Raw genomic sequence first — 15,790 nt, 5'->3', positions numbered from 1 at the left:
TTGCCCCCAAGAATGAATATCTTCTGCGCGAGGTTCTGTTTAATGTTTCTATTGACAGGGAACTCATCACTTATCTGGGCAATGCATTGAATTTTTGGGCAACTCTCTTAGAAGTTCTGCCTTTTAATAAGCTGAGAACTGGGATATGTCCATGAAGATTCTATAAAAGGGAAACTTTAGTTGTTCTTCTTCTTTATCCTTTGTTCTTGAAAAGGACCATGACACCAGGGAGGTGATGCTACGACATGTAAGTGAACTAGATTTAAATAAGGGCTGTGCAAAGTCACCAGCCTCATTTTCTCCTCCGGATCCATCTGAGTCCAGTGGAAAAATATAGATCAAGACAACCTGGATGTAGTGGGACACCTTGGCCTTTTTAAGCTAAGGTCTTTAACGGGTCTCAGTTTGACTGAGCCAAGACCCATTCAGTGATTAAGGATAGGTTAAGAAATGAGGCAGAGAATGGCCGCTTTACTTAGTCAAAAAAAAGAAAAGAGAGGAAGTCTCTCACAGTTTCTGACCAAGAAACAATGCTAGTTACATTTGCTCTGAGCCAATCAGAACCCAAACAATGACCAAGTGGGGCTTGGCCTGAGACCTATTGCTGGCCAATCAATGAGAGCCAGAGTGATTTGGGTTTAAGGCATAGTCCTTAAGAAAAAGAATTCAAAGATCAAAATTTATATTCCTTTGGACGGAGCACCCACAGGTAAGGGTATGACACCCTATGTGGATAGAGAAAAAGGAAAGGTAAAGGAAAGGAATGATGTTGCCCAAATGGCCAGTTCCAGTTGGGTCCCCAGTGGGGCAGCTCCGCTTTCCAGTCATTTATCCTGTTTAGAGCAAGGATTGTTTTTTGCCTTTCTTTGTACCCCCAGAGTTTAGTTCAGTGCCTGGCTGCGGTGAGAAGTTTTAGTACCCCAGTAAAATATTAGGAATGTTTGCCAATTCATTTTAAATGATAATGTAGTAAGAATACATTTTATTACTTTAGTAAAATAGTCTGTCAGCTTAGTATAAATGATTCCATTTTGGCTTAAGCCTCCATTTTGTGTCTGAGTTATTTTGAATAAGTTGCTTTTCTACAAGTTGTTTTTCAATAATATGATAAGAAATTGTGTATTATGATACAGTTAAGTAACATGTATATATTCTTAAACAACTCATAAACAAAAATGAACCCTCTGAAAAGGCAGGTGAAAAATATCATAAGAAACTTCATAAGTAATTTCCAATTACATTAAAAATTTTTTTCAACATTCATTTAATCTCTCTCTCCCACTCACCCTTCTCCCACCCTTGAGAAGACAAGCAATATGATATCGTTTATCAATAATTTTAAAGTAAATTATAAATTACATTTTGTGGTAAACAACTTTGGAATACTCATAACTAAAAATATAAAAACATACCAGAGGCCCAGAGGCCTCACTAGCACTGGTTCTTGTATTTCCTGTACTTGAGACTTGGGTAAGGCCACCTTGGCTTGAGGACAGTGCTGATTGGTTGACAGATAATGAATAGACTTGTCAGAACACTGCCCCAGAGAGAAGACACATGGCCTCCAGCTGGGCAGAGAGGGACGCTGTTGAGTCTGGTACCAAAGAAGCCAATCAGACCTTCTGAGATAGCATGTTGGTAGTTTGTTCTTAGAGGGTGTCATCTGAATTAACATCAATTCAAGGGCGGCTAGGTGGTGCAGTGAGTAGAACACCAGCCCTGGAGTCACTTTGATAAATACAGTTTGGTTGCATTCACTGAGAAGCATAAGTTTAATTAGTTAGCAACACTTGCACATAATAAACCATTTAGAAAATGCTTTTTAATTGACTTGATAAGGGGTCTTCTACCCTCTTCCAACCGAGCAAGAATGCCCTTCCCCTCAGCAGGGACCCCAAAATGCCAATGGAAAGTGAAGTGCCCCTATGTATCTACTGGGGTCTTCTGCTAGGATAGTTACTTGGCTGCCCATGGTTAGCAATCCCTTACATATTTAGCTACCCTCTCCCCTTCCTAGAACACTGTGACTCAGGTGGATGGCTTTTGGTCCCCTCAGCAAGGATGACCAGGAACCTTGGTCTTAGCCCTAGGGAGACTAGTCTACAAAGTCCTCCAAGTCTGTATGCAGATACTTGGATGGCTTAGGACTGCTAAGTTAGGGTAGGAGCTCTCAGGGATTTTGTAAGCTTGAGGGGAGCAGAAAGAGTCCTTACTGTACAAATTCTGAATTTCATGGTACACTTTTTCTAGCATTTTTTTTTACCAGTTTTATTTATTGGCCTGTATGGTTGGGTAGTGTAGGAGACCCATAGCTAAAGCCAGTTGCCACTGGGTGGGGCTCAGCCCAGAGTATGGGATACAATTGTTCTTGACACAGGCTTTTTATAAGGCATGGTGGGGTTAACAGCCTACCACACAGGAGCCCGCATCAACATCACTCCATTCACTTCTGCAGCTACAAATTCCATCAGCTGTCCCTCTGCTTGAAAAAAGTCTTTAAAAACCAAGAGTTTAAAAATTTGAAAAAGTTTTTAAAAACCAAGAATTTAAAAACTTGAAAAATGGTTTTTAAAAACCAAGTTTAAAAACTTGAAAAACAAGTTTTTAAAAACCAAGACTTCTGTTACCAGTCACTGAATGAGCTGGGTCAATTTACTTTCATTTTTCTTGTGCTGACAATATGGCTCTCCTGGGCCATCAATAAATATTTATTAAGTGACATGCGCTGTACTAAGTGCTGGGGATGCAAAAAAAGGCAAAAGACAGTCCCTGCCTTCAAGGAGCTCACAATCTAGGGATGTTGTTGAAGTTTTTGCAAAAGGGAAGAGAACAGTCTTAACATCAATTCAAGAGCGGCTAGGTGGTGCAGTGAGTAGAGCACCAGTCCTGGAGTCAGGAAGACCTGAGTTCAAATCCAGCCTCAGACACTTGACACACTTACTAGCTGTGTGACCTTGGGCAAGTCACTTAACCCCAATTGCCCTGCCTTACCCCCTCAAAAAAAAAAACCTAGAGAGAAAAGAGTATCAAAGAGAAGAGGGTGATCAATAATAGTGTCAAAGGTGGGTTTGACTGGATTTGGAAATTAAGAGATCATTGATAACTTTGGAGAAACCTGTCTCCATTGAATGATGAGGCTGGGAGACAGAGTGCAGAGTTAAGAGGAAAGGAAATGGAGGCATAGCTGGTAGGGATGGACGAATCACGTGAGGACTTTTTGAAGACTAGGGGACACACAGGCCTGTTGATAAACAGCAGGGAAGCAGTCAATAGACAAGACTAAAAATTATTGAGAGAAGGGATGGTTGATGGGGCAGTCCTCTGGAGGAGAGATGTGATGGTCTCACTTGTACATGTATTTAGGGTTAGGATTAATTTACCTTGGCAAAGAGAAGGGTCACTTCTTCATGTGAGATGGGGAAAAGGGGAAATGGCATCAGAAGGCATCTGAGTCATGTGGAATGTGGAAGAGTATAAGAAAGCATTCTCATCAGATAGCCTCAGTTTTTTCAGTAAAATATGAGGCAAAATTCTCAGCTAAGAGGGTGGGGGAAGAAAGAGTCATGGGAGATTTGAGGAGGGATGAAAAGATTTAAAATAGCCAGTGCTGCAAATGAGATAGCAAATCAGTTAGAAAAGAGTAAAAAGACTGCTTTGCCAAAGCAAGCTTGTGCAACATAATAAAATTGTAGCGGCATCAGTCTGCACAATTTTGTGGTTTTTTCCAGCGTGCTGCAGTGGCATGTATGGCAAAGGAGGTGGATGGTGAGAGTGATGATCCAAGACTGAAGCTCGGCAGTACAAGAGTGGCCATATGATAAGGGGGCAATAGATTCAAGAGAAGAGGTCAGGGTAAAATTGAATTCATTCACCAAGGGGTGAATTTGAGGAAAGGATATTATAACTGTGCTCAAGCATTTGAAGATCGATCGATTGTGTGGAAGACTTTGGCTCCAGAGAACAAAACCAGAAGGGTGGAAACTCCAGTGTCAAATTTACACATCAACAACAACACTGTAAAAACAAACAACCTTGAAAGGCTTAAGATCAATACAATGACGAATCATAATTCCAGAGTACTCTTGATGAAACATGCTGTCATGCTATCTACCTCCTGACAGAGGGGGGATGGATTCAGGGTGCACACCGGACATGGCCAGTGTGAGAATTTGTTTTACTTTACTTTTTGTTATAACGGTTTTGTTTTTCTTTTCTTTTTCCTAATGGGGATTGTGGGGAGGAGGGAGATGGGAGAGAAAAAAAAATAAAATTTTAATTGAAAAACATTTTTGCCTAAATCAGAACATTAGTCTCCAATACTAGGACACCTCTCCCATCCTCCATATTTCTTCAACGACCACTAACAAACAGATTAGCAGTCACATCTATAAATTATCTCCATTCATTCAGGTCTGGTGACTTGAACTCAGTGAAGGCACAATCTCAGTTTTTCATGAGTTCTGGTTCTCTGGTTAACCATTTAACCATTCTTGTTTTACCCTTTCCAGGTGGATGATCATTCTCCTTGGCAGAGTGTTAAACAGGAGTAAAATAATTGATTAATTTTGCCTTCTCTTCACTACCCATTATCATAATCCCTCTCCCAGCCATTGTATCCCTTTTATTTTTTAAATTTATTTTTTGTTACATTTTAAATCATTCTATCCCTTTAAAAAAATTTTCCCCTTGCCATCATACAGCTAAAAAAAAATCCTTTTGTTGTCTTTAGCATTTTTTGCAAGGTAGTACATCCCAAAGACGTCCTTCAGGTATTTAAAGATAACGGAGCTTGAATGGAAAGCTAAATTTGTAATTAGGGATTTTTGAGAGCTATTAATATAAAGATGATCCCTAAAATCATCAAACTGTGAAAGGCTTCAGAATTCTGATCAATCATGATGAAAGAAGCGAGCCTCCTGCCAGCCCCTCTTAATTCTTGTGCTTTTCCTTTTCTGGTTATTTCCTGTTTATCCTCTACACAACTTCTTTGTATATGCTGGTTTGCTTGTTGTCTCCCCCATAGACCATGTGCTCCTTAAAAGCAGGGACCATCTTTTTTGTCTCCTTTTGTATCCCCCAGCATTCAGCACAGCGCCTAGCACAGAGTAGGCACTTAATAAACGCTCATATAGCTTACAAAACATAAGCTCCCGAGTCATCGCCAGTTGTCTTGACTTTTTTCTTGCCATTGGACTCTGGAGGGGAGAGTGAGGCTAACAACTTCTCGAAGCTCTGCCTCACTTAAATCCAATTCATGGGTAAGTCACGATGTCATTGGCCCTCTTCAAGAAAGAAGGACAAATAACAATTGACAGAGGAGTGATGGATTGGAGATACAGAATGAGATGTGCATTTTTAGACATGGCTAATGTGTTGATTTGTTTTGCTTAACTATATTTACTTGTTTCAAGGAGGTCTAATGAGGGCTTGAGGAAGAGGAAATAAGTTAGTGGGAAGTGACAGGAATGCAAAAAGAAAAAAGAAAGAAAAGAGCTTCAGTAAAACAGAAAAATACAAAGAAAAAACAAAGAGGGGAGTTTAGAAGGGGACACAAACAGGACAATTTTGTTACTACCTTGTTAAATTTAGTGTACACATACATACCTATGTATATATTTATATATGAAATATATCTTATTTTTAAAATGCGAGTTCACAATTTTACGTACAATTTTTTTTGTTCTTTGAAATATTTGTTGATAATTGCTAAATTAAAAATTAAAAAAACTTTAAAGAATATGGAGGAAGAAGAGAGCAGGAAGCAAGAACTAAGCCTTATTAAAGGTATGAATTGATTTTCTTGGTCTTCCTTTCAGACTACCAGGTTCCCTGCTCCCTACTTGCCTGTTACTGCTTCCACACAAAACAAATAAAGGTGTATCTTCACACAATTAGTTTGACCACTGTGACTAAACTGCACAATCAGCTCAAACAACTGGTTAATCTAGTTTAAAAAAAAAATCAACAAAGCCCTCTATTGGCCTAAATGAATTTCCACTCCAAATGCACAATACCCCCCCGACTCCAGCCCTCCCCGCCAACTCTTCCCTAGCTCAGTCTCTCTTAACAAACCCCACTGCCTGATCTGGAGACTGGAATAAAAATGCGACAACAAAAAATCAAGCAGGTGAGTAACTCGGAGGTTCTATACAACTTGCACATCCAGTAGAGAAAGGGAAGGTAGGCAGATTTTAGATTAGGAAAACTCAGTTGGGGCTACGTGTTCATTATGAAAAAAAAACCTCGTCTACACTAGCATATCTAATCTGGTTGCTGCTAAATCAATCTTTTGAAATGTAGGCTTCTCCTCTTGCTCTTTCAGCAATTTAACATGGTATTCACCAATCTGCTGGCAGCAATCGCCCATGCTCCAGAACGCACCCCCCCCACCCACACAGACACACAGAGACACAGACACACGGACACAGAATATAGACACACAGACGACAGCACCGACTTAAGGGAAAGGAAAGACAATTTCCAAATAAGTAAAACCCAAACTCTACAATTCCCAGGCTGCTATTATTCATTAAAAATGGACTCACACCAGAATATATATATATACAATGATTACTGATTTATTTTTAAATAAGGAAAACTCCCAGATGTTTGTTTGGCCTGTTGTTTAAATTTGTATTTTAATAATAATAATAATAAAAAATAATAATAATATAATGAGAAGTGAAGAAAACATATCACAAAAGATAGAGATTGAAACAAAATAGATGTCCTTGAGGAAAATACATGTTGCCTGCTTCTGAGAATTTTGTGTTTCTTAGTACCTGCCCAATTTTTCCTTTTTTAGCTCCAAAGGTCATCATACTACATTCTCTACCCTCTCCCAAATTCCCTTTTGGAACCAGGGGATTGGCCTCTGTGCAACGATTGGCTCTCAAAATCCATTTGTTCACTGTGCCAGGGCCATGTGGAATGACAATTCCTAATGCTTTATCAGTGGTATATATAGAACACCAACAAAGCCCACTGAAAATGTTAAAAGGGAGTCAGCTTGTGATTCAACAACCTACACGGCATCAAACACCTGGTTTAACTTGTTAGGCCCACTCATGTGACTTTTATTAATGAGCTGTTTTTCAGTCATCTACGTGGGAGTGTAGGAGTTAATTAGTGTTTCGGTATGATCTAGTCAGTACCTCCCCTGTTGAGCATGAGGCTAATAGGAGACAAAGGAAAGCTTCCACTGATCCCACAAAGGACACAAACAGCCATCTCTGATTTATATTCAGTTTTGGAAAAAAAGCTTTCTCCCATTGTCCTGTAATGTTGTTGCCACCTAGAGACTTGAAAAGGGATAACTATGTAGAGTAAAAGCATTCATTTATGGGATCAGGACACTCAAAAAACAATTCAAGGACCTATGGAGAATGGGTTTGAGGAATAAATCTGATATTTAGAAAACAATTCCCAGTGGGTACCAGTAAAACCAGGCATGATCTAAAAATAAAGGCAGGCATGTGTTACAAAATAGAGTAAACTTTTCTTTGTGTTCAGAGCAATCATACCCTCTAATTTATACAGAACTCTCATTCAGCCAGGGCTAGATTTTTTGATTTCAGCTTATCCGTTTCTTGTCCAATACTTCTTTCAACGGTGTCACATTGAGCTAGAAAGGCCTGTAAAAACAGAAACACGAGGCAAAGTGAGCCTAAATCAAGTCAGTCTATGCTCAGTACCAACCACTTAGAGTTTAGGCCTCTGGGAGGTGCCATGTCAGAGAAATAACAAGAAATGATCCTCACTTCAAGCATACATCCTAGTTGGAGATGCAAGGTTAATCTATCTGAAACAATTCATCAGTCATACAAAATAGAATTGGGGGGTCATTGTGTGGTGTAGACTGTGACTGTTGTAAGGTGTTTCAAGAGAGATCAACAATGGACAGCCAAAGTAAAGAAGACTTCACGCAAGAAGTGGATCTTGAGGTAGGTCTTGAAGTATGCAGGGCTGGAGAAGCGGAGGAGAGAGGTCATTCCAGGTTAGAGAAACAAAACCAAGTCTTGTCATGGAAGTAGGAATGAAAATAGTAAAAAAGACTCACACAAGAAGGCTAGGAAGAGTCAGTCAGTCAACAAGCATTTATTAGATGCTTATTACAGGTTAGGCACCATACCAAACACTGGGGACACACACGCCAAAAGGCAAAAACATAATCTCTGTCTTCAAGCAGCTCACATTCTAGTGGGAAAGAGAACTTCAAATAACTATGCACATACAAGATACATAAAGCAGAGATGTAAGGTAATCTCAGAAAGAAAGGACCAATAGTGTGTGGGTAGTAGAGGAATGGGAAAGCCCTCTTGTAGAATGTGGGATTTGAGCAAGGCAAGGTGTGGAACCGTATCAATAGCTCAAGCGACAGCCTAACAGCTGCTAACAGCTCCACTGACATATGGAAGGAATTTCATCCTGTCTATGACTTAGCAGAGAAATCTTTGATTTACATGAACTGATTTAAAGGGAAGTAAGCAGAATCAGAACATTGTAGACAGTGACAGCAACATTGTACGATGATCAACCATGAGTAACTTAGCTCTTCTATGAGAAAAGCTATCTGCCTCCAGGGAAAGAACTGATGGAGTCTATGTGCACATCACTTTATTTTTTTCTGTGTTTTTTTTCCTTTTGTTCTGTTTCTTCTTATGGAAACATGTTTTACATGACTGCACATATGTAACCTATATAAAATTGCTTTCGATCTTGGTGGGGGAAGGGAGAGAGGGAGAAAATTTGGAACTCAAAATTTTGTATAAAAAGAATGTTAAAAAATTATCTTTATATGTAATTGAAAAAGATAAAATACTATTTAAAAAAAATAATAAATCTTTTTTTTCTGGCTTCTTTTCTTATGATTCATTCCACTGGTTATAATTCTTCTTTTCAACTGGACTACTATATAAATAAGTTCAATGTGAAGGTATATGTAGAACATGCCATCTTGGGGGGGAAGGGGAAGTAGAGGGAGGGAGAGAAAATTTGGAACCCCCAAACTTATGGTACTGAGTATCATAAACTAAAAATAAAAAAATAAATTTATTTTTTAAAAATCAATTCCATAAGTAAAGAACAGTAGCATGACAGAGATATGAGAAGGGAAGGAAGGATGGAATGACTATGATATAAAAACAAATGACACCTATTTTAAAGAGTGATACTAGAATTTTAGAAAATGTGATATGTGCAAATGTGGTATAAATCAACGGTATGAAATATCAGCCAAATACTCTTTAGGCTGCATTAAAAGAAGCAAGTTGCCTAGAATAAGGAGGCAACAGTCCTTGTGTACTTATCCTGGGGGTTGGGGGTGGAGGGTGGGGAATAGATAGATCAGAACACATTTGGAATATTGTGTTTATTCTGGACACCTTAGATGGAAAAGAGTATTGATAAATTACAGATCATTCAGAGGAAGGTTAGCAGGATGGTGAGGGGACTGGGGTTGACATCCTGTAAGGATTCTTTGAAGGAAATCAGCATGTGGAGGGCTGTTGTATAGAAAAGAGATTAGACTTGTGACATTTGGCATCAAAGAGCAGACCTGAGAGCAATGGGTAGAAGCCATAGAAAAGCGGATTTGGGCTCAATCTAAGTAAAAACTTCCTAACAATAAAAGCTGTTAAAAACTGAACGGGCTATCTCAGGAGGTAGTGGATTCTGTCACAAGATGTCTTCAAGCTGAGTCTGGAAGCCCAATCAATCAACAAGTACTTATGTGGTAATAACCAAAAAACATGAATAACCTGTTTAGGGAAGTTTCCCTACCAATAGGAGTTGGGCCATCCTCTCAAATCATCTCTGCAACAAAACAGCGAAGTCAGAAAGAAATGAGCTCCAAGGGACTGGATTCCCCTTCAGCTTCTATTCTTCCCTACACAAGTTACCAATCTAAACACAAGAAAGATACTGGGAGGTGTTTTTTAATGGCTACCTGTGGCTAATGGTGGATATAAGCCTATCATTGAACGTCAGTTATCAAACATACAGAAAATGCCAAAGAGATCTGCCATCTTCTCCATAACTTACCTGAACCTTTTTCACCAATCCCTTTCGTTTCAGTCTACAGTCTCTGAAAGTTTCTGGAAGAGTCTGCAGAAATATAAAGTAATAGATGAATAATCCTCAATAAAATCACCACAAGAAATAATATTGTATCTGAAAACAGCTAGTATGGATTTTGATGTCATGTGGTGCAGCGGAAAGAACACTGGCTCCAAAGTCAGAGGACTCTGAGCTCAAATTCCACTTTGGATGATGATGATTGCAAGTCCCTTTAACCTTTCTGGACCTTTCTCATCTGCAAAATGAAGGGGTTGGAATAGTTGGTCTCTGAAGTTTCTTCTAACTCCGGACCCATGATCTAATCTCTTTTCTACACAACAGCCCTCCACATGACGATTTCCTTCAAGGAATCCTTACAGGATGTCAACCCCAGTCCCCTCACCATCCTGCTAACCTTCCTCTGAATGATCTGTAATTTATCAATGCTCTTTTCCATCTAAGGTGTCCAGAATAAACACAATATTCCAAATGTGTTCTGATCTATCTATTCCCCACCCTCTACCCCCAACCCCCAGGATAAGTACAGAAAGACTGTTGCCTCCTCATTCTAGGCAACTTGCTTCTTTTAATGCAGCCTAAAGAGCCTAAACCCAGTTTGTGTCAATGTTAAGAGTCTGTCACTTCATGAAATGGGAACTTTCTCCACAAATGCAAATTGCAACTCCCTACGGTCTCCAAAAGTCGCCTATGTCCATATATATTAAGCACCATCTACCTGGATGCTCCAGTCCTTCTCAGACTTTCCCTCTACTGTACAGGCAAACCTTATTAATATACGCTGTCTTAGTCTTTAAATGTTTTATCTTGATGTCTACACTATAAGCTCAATAAGGGCAGGAACTGTGTATTCAACTTTCTTTATCTCACACACACACACACACACACACACACACACACACACACACAGAGCAGTGCTTGAAAGAACAGACTGTTAGTGGTCAGAGCTGTGAGAAAAGACTGAAAAATAACCAAACAGTCCCAGGAGTGGAGCAGGTGCACGACTGCAGCCCTGAGCCTGGGTCCCAGGGGTGGCATGATGCTACATAGAATGGGACAATTGTGAGAAAGAACGCTGACTCGGGAGTTAGTTCACTTTTCTAAAGTCAATCACTTCCTCCAACTGTTTGGTGCTTCCCCTTTAATATCTATGGATTTCCTGGATCCTGACTTCTTGTCCAGTTAAAGTCCTATTTTCTTACTTTCTCGTTTCTGTGTCTTCCTGGTTCTTGACTGCCTAGCTGGATTCAATATACTGTCTTACTCTCTCTCAACGATTCATAAGAATTTGGCATTAGAAGGGGCCTTACAGATTGTCTAGTCCAATATCCTAATTTTAGAAGGAAGGAGACTATGGACACATAGAGGCTAACAGACCTCTGAGATCTATGAGTACCCCAACTCCGGATTACTCTTCTAGGTCCAGACCTCCGGTTCTACCTTAACCAACGGCTCCTAGTGTTGCTTTGGCTTGGGTCACTCCTATACCTGGTCTCTAATTTTCTGCTCCTGGCCTTATCTTAAATCTACCAGGCCCTGTATTATTATTGCCACCGTCCACTGCCATGCATCATCTTGATGTTGATAGGCAGAAAGGAGAATATCTTTTCTTCATCCCTGTGAGATGATGAGGGCCTGATGTAGGATAACAGCCCAAAGAGTACAGAAAAAAGGTAGTAGAAATGGTAAGATTTTGGCCAGTGACTGAATGTGTGGAGTGAAAAGGGAAAAGTCAAAGTTGAGTCTGAGATTCTAAATCTAGGTAACATCAAGGACAGTAGTGACTTCAACAGAAAGAGAAAACTGGAGGAGGGACAGGTTTTGACAGGAAAACGATGTTCTTTTTGGGACATGTTTAGTATGAGATGTCCATCAGGCAGCTGGAACTGTAGTTAGGAGAGAAAGGAAAAGTACAGAAGAGATGGGATAGAAGGGAATCGTGAGGGACACTCCAGCTTAGACAGAAGGAAATAGCGGATAAAACGGCAGAGAAGACTAAAAAAAGCATTGTAGTCCAGAAAAAAAAAATCCATTTTTTTCCTAGCCTAGTCTTTAGCTATGCCCCATCTTTCTTCCTGATAGCACCTTTCCTCTGCTCTAGAATCTTCCATATCCAGAATCTTCTATTCTAGGCTACAAATTTGCAGTTGCCTAGCTAGATTGTTATCAACCTCCCTGTGACTTCAGGAGTGTGAAATAAATCAGGCCGGCTATCACTATAACTGCCCTCCCACAACCCTCTCCACAACTCTCCTCCTCCTCAAAAAGTAAGAGCCCTTGCTCATAACAAATGAGGATAGTCGAGCAAAACAAATTCATACATAGATCATATCTGAAAATGTATGACTCATTCCGCAGCCACAATCCACTATCTCTCTTCTAAGAGATGGGAATAATGCTTCTTCACCATTTTTCTAGATTGATGACCAGTAACTGCCTTGAGAGTTCTCAAATCTTTTAAAGTACTGTAGTTATTGAATGAATTGTTCTATTGATTCTGCTCCCTTCATTCTGTATCAGTTCATACAAGTCTTCCCAGGTCACTCTGAGTATGACCCTTTCATCATTTCTTACAACACAATAATAATGTTCCATGACGCTCATATAACATACTTTGTTCAGCCATTCCCTAAGATTTTCAAATTTGGTTTGGTTTGGTTTTTCTTTTGGTTTCAACAAAAAGTCCTACTACAAATATCTGTTTAACCATTCCCTGTTATATTTCAATTTTTTTGCTACAATAAAAAGAGCTGCTATAAATCTTCTTGTACGTGTAGGTCCCTTTCCTCTGTCTTTGACCCTTTCTGAATATATGCCTAGTTATGATCTCATTGGATCAAAGGGTATGCGCTCTTTAGGGAATCTGAGAGTATAGCTTAAAATTGCTTTCCAGAATGGTCAAACCAATTCATAGCTCCACCAACAATGCATTAGGGTGCCAGACCTCTCACAGCCCCTCAAACAACTGTCATTTTCCATTTGTGTCATTTTTGCCAATCTAATAGGTGAGGTAGAACCTCGAAAATGCTTTAATTTGCATTTCTACTATTATTAGTGATTTGGAACATTTTACATTTGATTATAGTTTTCATTTCTTCTTTTGAAAACTGTCTTTTCATAACCTTTGACCATTTATCATTCGGGAATGGCTTTTTTTTTGTTCAATCAATTATTGTTTCCATGTTCCCTTGATTGTTTGTTTTTTTAACCACAACAACAAAATGTTTTTATTTAATATTTTTAGTTTTCAGCATTGATTCCCACAAGATTTCGAATTACATATTTTCTCCCCATTTTTACTCTCCCCCCCGCTCCAAGATGGCATATATTCTGGTTGCCCCATTCCCTAGTCAGCCCTCCCTTCTGCCACCCCACTCCCCCCATCCCCTTTTCCCTTCCTTTCTTGTAAGGCAAGATAGATTTCTATACCCCACTGCCTGTATATCTTATTTCCCAGTTGCGTGCAAAAACAACTTTTTTTTTGAACATCTGCTTTTAAAACTTTGAGTTCCAAATTCTCTCCCCTCTTCCCTCCCCACCCACTCTCCCTAAGAAGGCAAGCAATTCAACATAGGCCACATGTGTATCATTATGTAAAACCCTTCCACAATACTCATGTTACAAAAAACTAATTATATTTTGCTCCCTCCTATCCTGTTCCCCTTTATTCAATTTTCTCCCTTGACCCTGTCCCTTTTCAAAAGTGTTTGCTTTTGATTACCTCCTCCCCCTATCTGCCCTCTCTTCTATCATCCCCCCTTTTTTATCCCCTTCCTCCTTCTTTCCTGTGGGGTAAGATACCCAATTGAGTGTGTATGTTATTCCCTCCTCAGGTCAAATCCAATGAGAGCAAGATTCACTCATTCCCCCTCACCTGCCCCCTCTTCCCTTCCAACAGAACTGCTTTTACTTGCCACTTTTATGTGAGATAATTTACCCCATTCTATCTCTCCCTTTCTCCCTCTCTCAATATATTCCTCTCTCATCCCTTAATTTGATTTTTTTTAAGATATCATCCCTTCACATTCAACTCACCCTGTGCTCTCTGTCTATACATATATATATATATATATATATATATATATATATATATATATATATATGTATATTCCCTTCAGCTACCCTAATACTGAGGTCTCATGAATCATACACATCATCTTTCCATGTAGGAATGTAAACAAAACAGTTCCACTTTAGTAAGTCCCTTATGATTTCTCTTTCTTGTTTACCTTTTCATGCTTCTCTTGACTTGTGTATGAAAGTCAAACTTTCTATTCAGCTCTGGTCTTTTCATCAAGAAAGCTTGAAAGTCCTCTATTTTATTGAAAATCCATATTTTGCCTTGGAGCATGATACTCAGTTTTGCTGGGTAGGTGATTCTTGGTTTTAATCCTAGCTCCATTGACCTCCGGAATATCATATTCCAAGACCTTAGATCCCCTAATGTAGAAGCTGCTAGATCTTGTGTTATCCTGATTGCATTTCCACAATACTCAAATTGTTTGTTTCTGGCTGCTTGCAGTATTTTCCCCTTGATCTGGGAGCTCTGGAATTTGGCGACAATATTCCTAGGAGTTTTCCTTTTGGGATCTTTTTCAAGAGGCGATCAGTAGATTCTTTCAATTTCTATTTTACCCTCTGGCTCTAGATTATCAGGACACTTGATAATTTCTTGAAAGATGTTATGTAGGCTCTTTTTTTGATAATGGCTTTCAGGTAGTGCAATAATTTTTAAATTATCTCTCCTGGATCTATTCTCCAGGTCAGTGGTTTTTCCAATGAGATATTTCACATTGTCTTCCATTTTTTCATTCCTTTGGTTCTGTTTTATAATATCTTGATTTCTCATCAAGTCACTAGCTTCCACTTGCTCCAATCTAATTTTTAAGGTAGTATATTCTTCAGTGGTCTTTTGGATCTCCTTTCCCATTTGGCTAATTCTGCCTTTCAAGGCATTCTTCTCCTCATTGGCTTTTTGGAGCTCTTTTGCCATTTGAGTTAGTCTATTTTTTAAGGTATTCTTTTCTTCAATATTTTTTTGGGTCTCCTTTCACGAGTCATTGACTTGTTTTTCATGGTTTTCTCACATCACTCTCATTTCTCTTCCCAATTTTTCCTCTACTTCTCTTACTTGCTTTTCCAAATCCTTTTTGAGCTCTTCCATGGACTGAGACCAGTTTGTGTTTTTCTTGGAGGCTTTTGATGTAGGCTCTTTGACTTTGTTGACTTCTTCTGGCTGTATGTTTTGGTCTTCTTTGTCACCAAAGTCTGAGTCTGAATCTGAGTCCATTTTCCCTGCCTGTTCATGTTCCCAGCCAACTACTTGACCCTTGAGCTTTTTGTCAGGGTATAACTGCTTGTAGAGTAGAGAGTACTTTGTCCCAAGCTTGAGGGGCTGCGCTGCTATTTTCAGAGCTACTTCTACACAGCAAGCTCTGCCACACCAGCGCTCCTTCTCCCCCAAGAAACCCCAACCAGGATTGCGGCCCAGATCCAGGCAGGGCAAAGCAGGCTTTGCATTTCCACTCTAATCTGCCTCTTAATTCCTCCCACCAGGTGGGCCTGGGGCCAGAAGCAACTGCAGCTGTAGCTCTGGAAGCAGCCTCAGAGCTGCACCACCTCCGCTGCCCCTGGGCTGGTAACCGACTGCGAACTCCTTTCACTCTGTCCCAGCAGCTTTTCACACTAACCTTCTCTGTTGTCTTTGGTGTTTGTG

At 39.7% G+C, this 15,790-nt stretch overlaps 1 protein-coding gene across 2 annotated transcripts in view; it reads right to left on the bottom strand.

Annotated features, from left to right (window-relative positions):
- Window positions 1-6,554: 6,554 nt before the first annotated feature.
- Window positions 6,555-15,790, bottom strand: part of BAG1 (BAG cochaperone 1) — a 50,129-nt gene continuing 40,893 nt past the window's right edge. For both annotated transcript variants that reach the window (XM_036739313.1, XM_036739319.1), the window contains 2 exons: window positions 10,042-10,104; window positions 6,555-7,634 (listed from right to left, as the gene is read on the bottom strand). In XM_036739313.1, the coding sequence (XP_036595208.1) occupies window positions 7,545-7,634; window positions 10,042-10,104 (153 nt within the window). In that variant the 3' untranslated portion in view covers window positions 6,555-7,544. The remainder of the gene's footprint in view (window positions 7,635-10,041; window positions 10,105-15,790) is intronic.

Source organism: Trichosurus vulpecula, chromosome 1 (genome assembly GCF_011100635.1).
Source record: "Trichosurus vulpecula isolate mTriVul1 chromosome 1, mTriVul1.pri, whole genome shotgun sequence".
Classification (NCBI taxonomy): domain Eukaryota; kingdom Metazoa; phylum Chordata; class Mammalia; order Diprotodontia; family Phalangeridae; genus Trichosurus; species Trichosurus vulpecula.
Note: the sequence above shows the minus strand (reverse complement) of the source record. Positions and strands in the feature narration are given on the sequence as shown.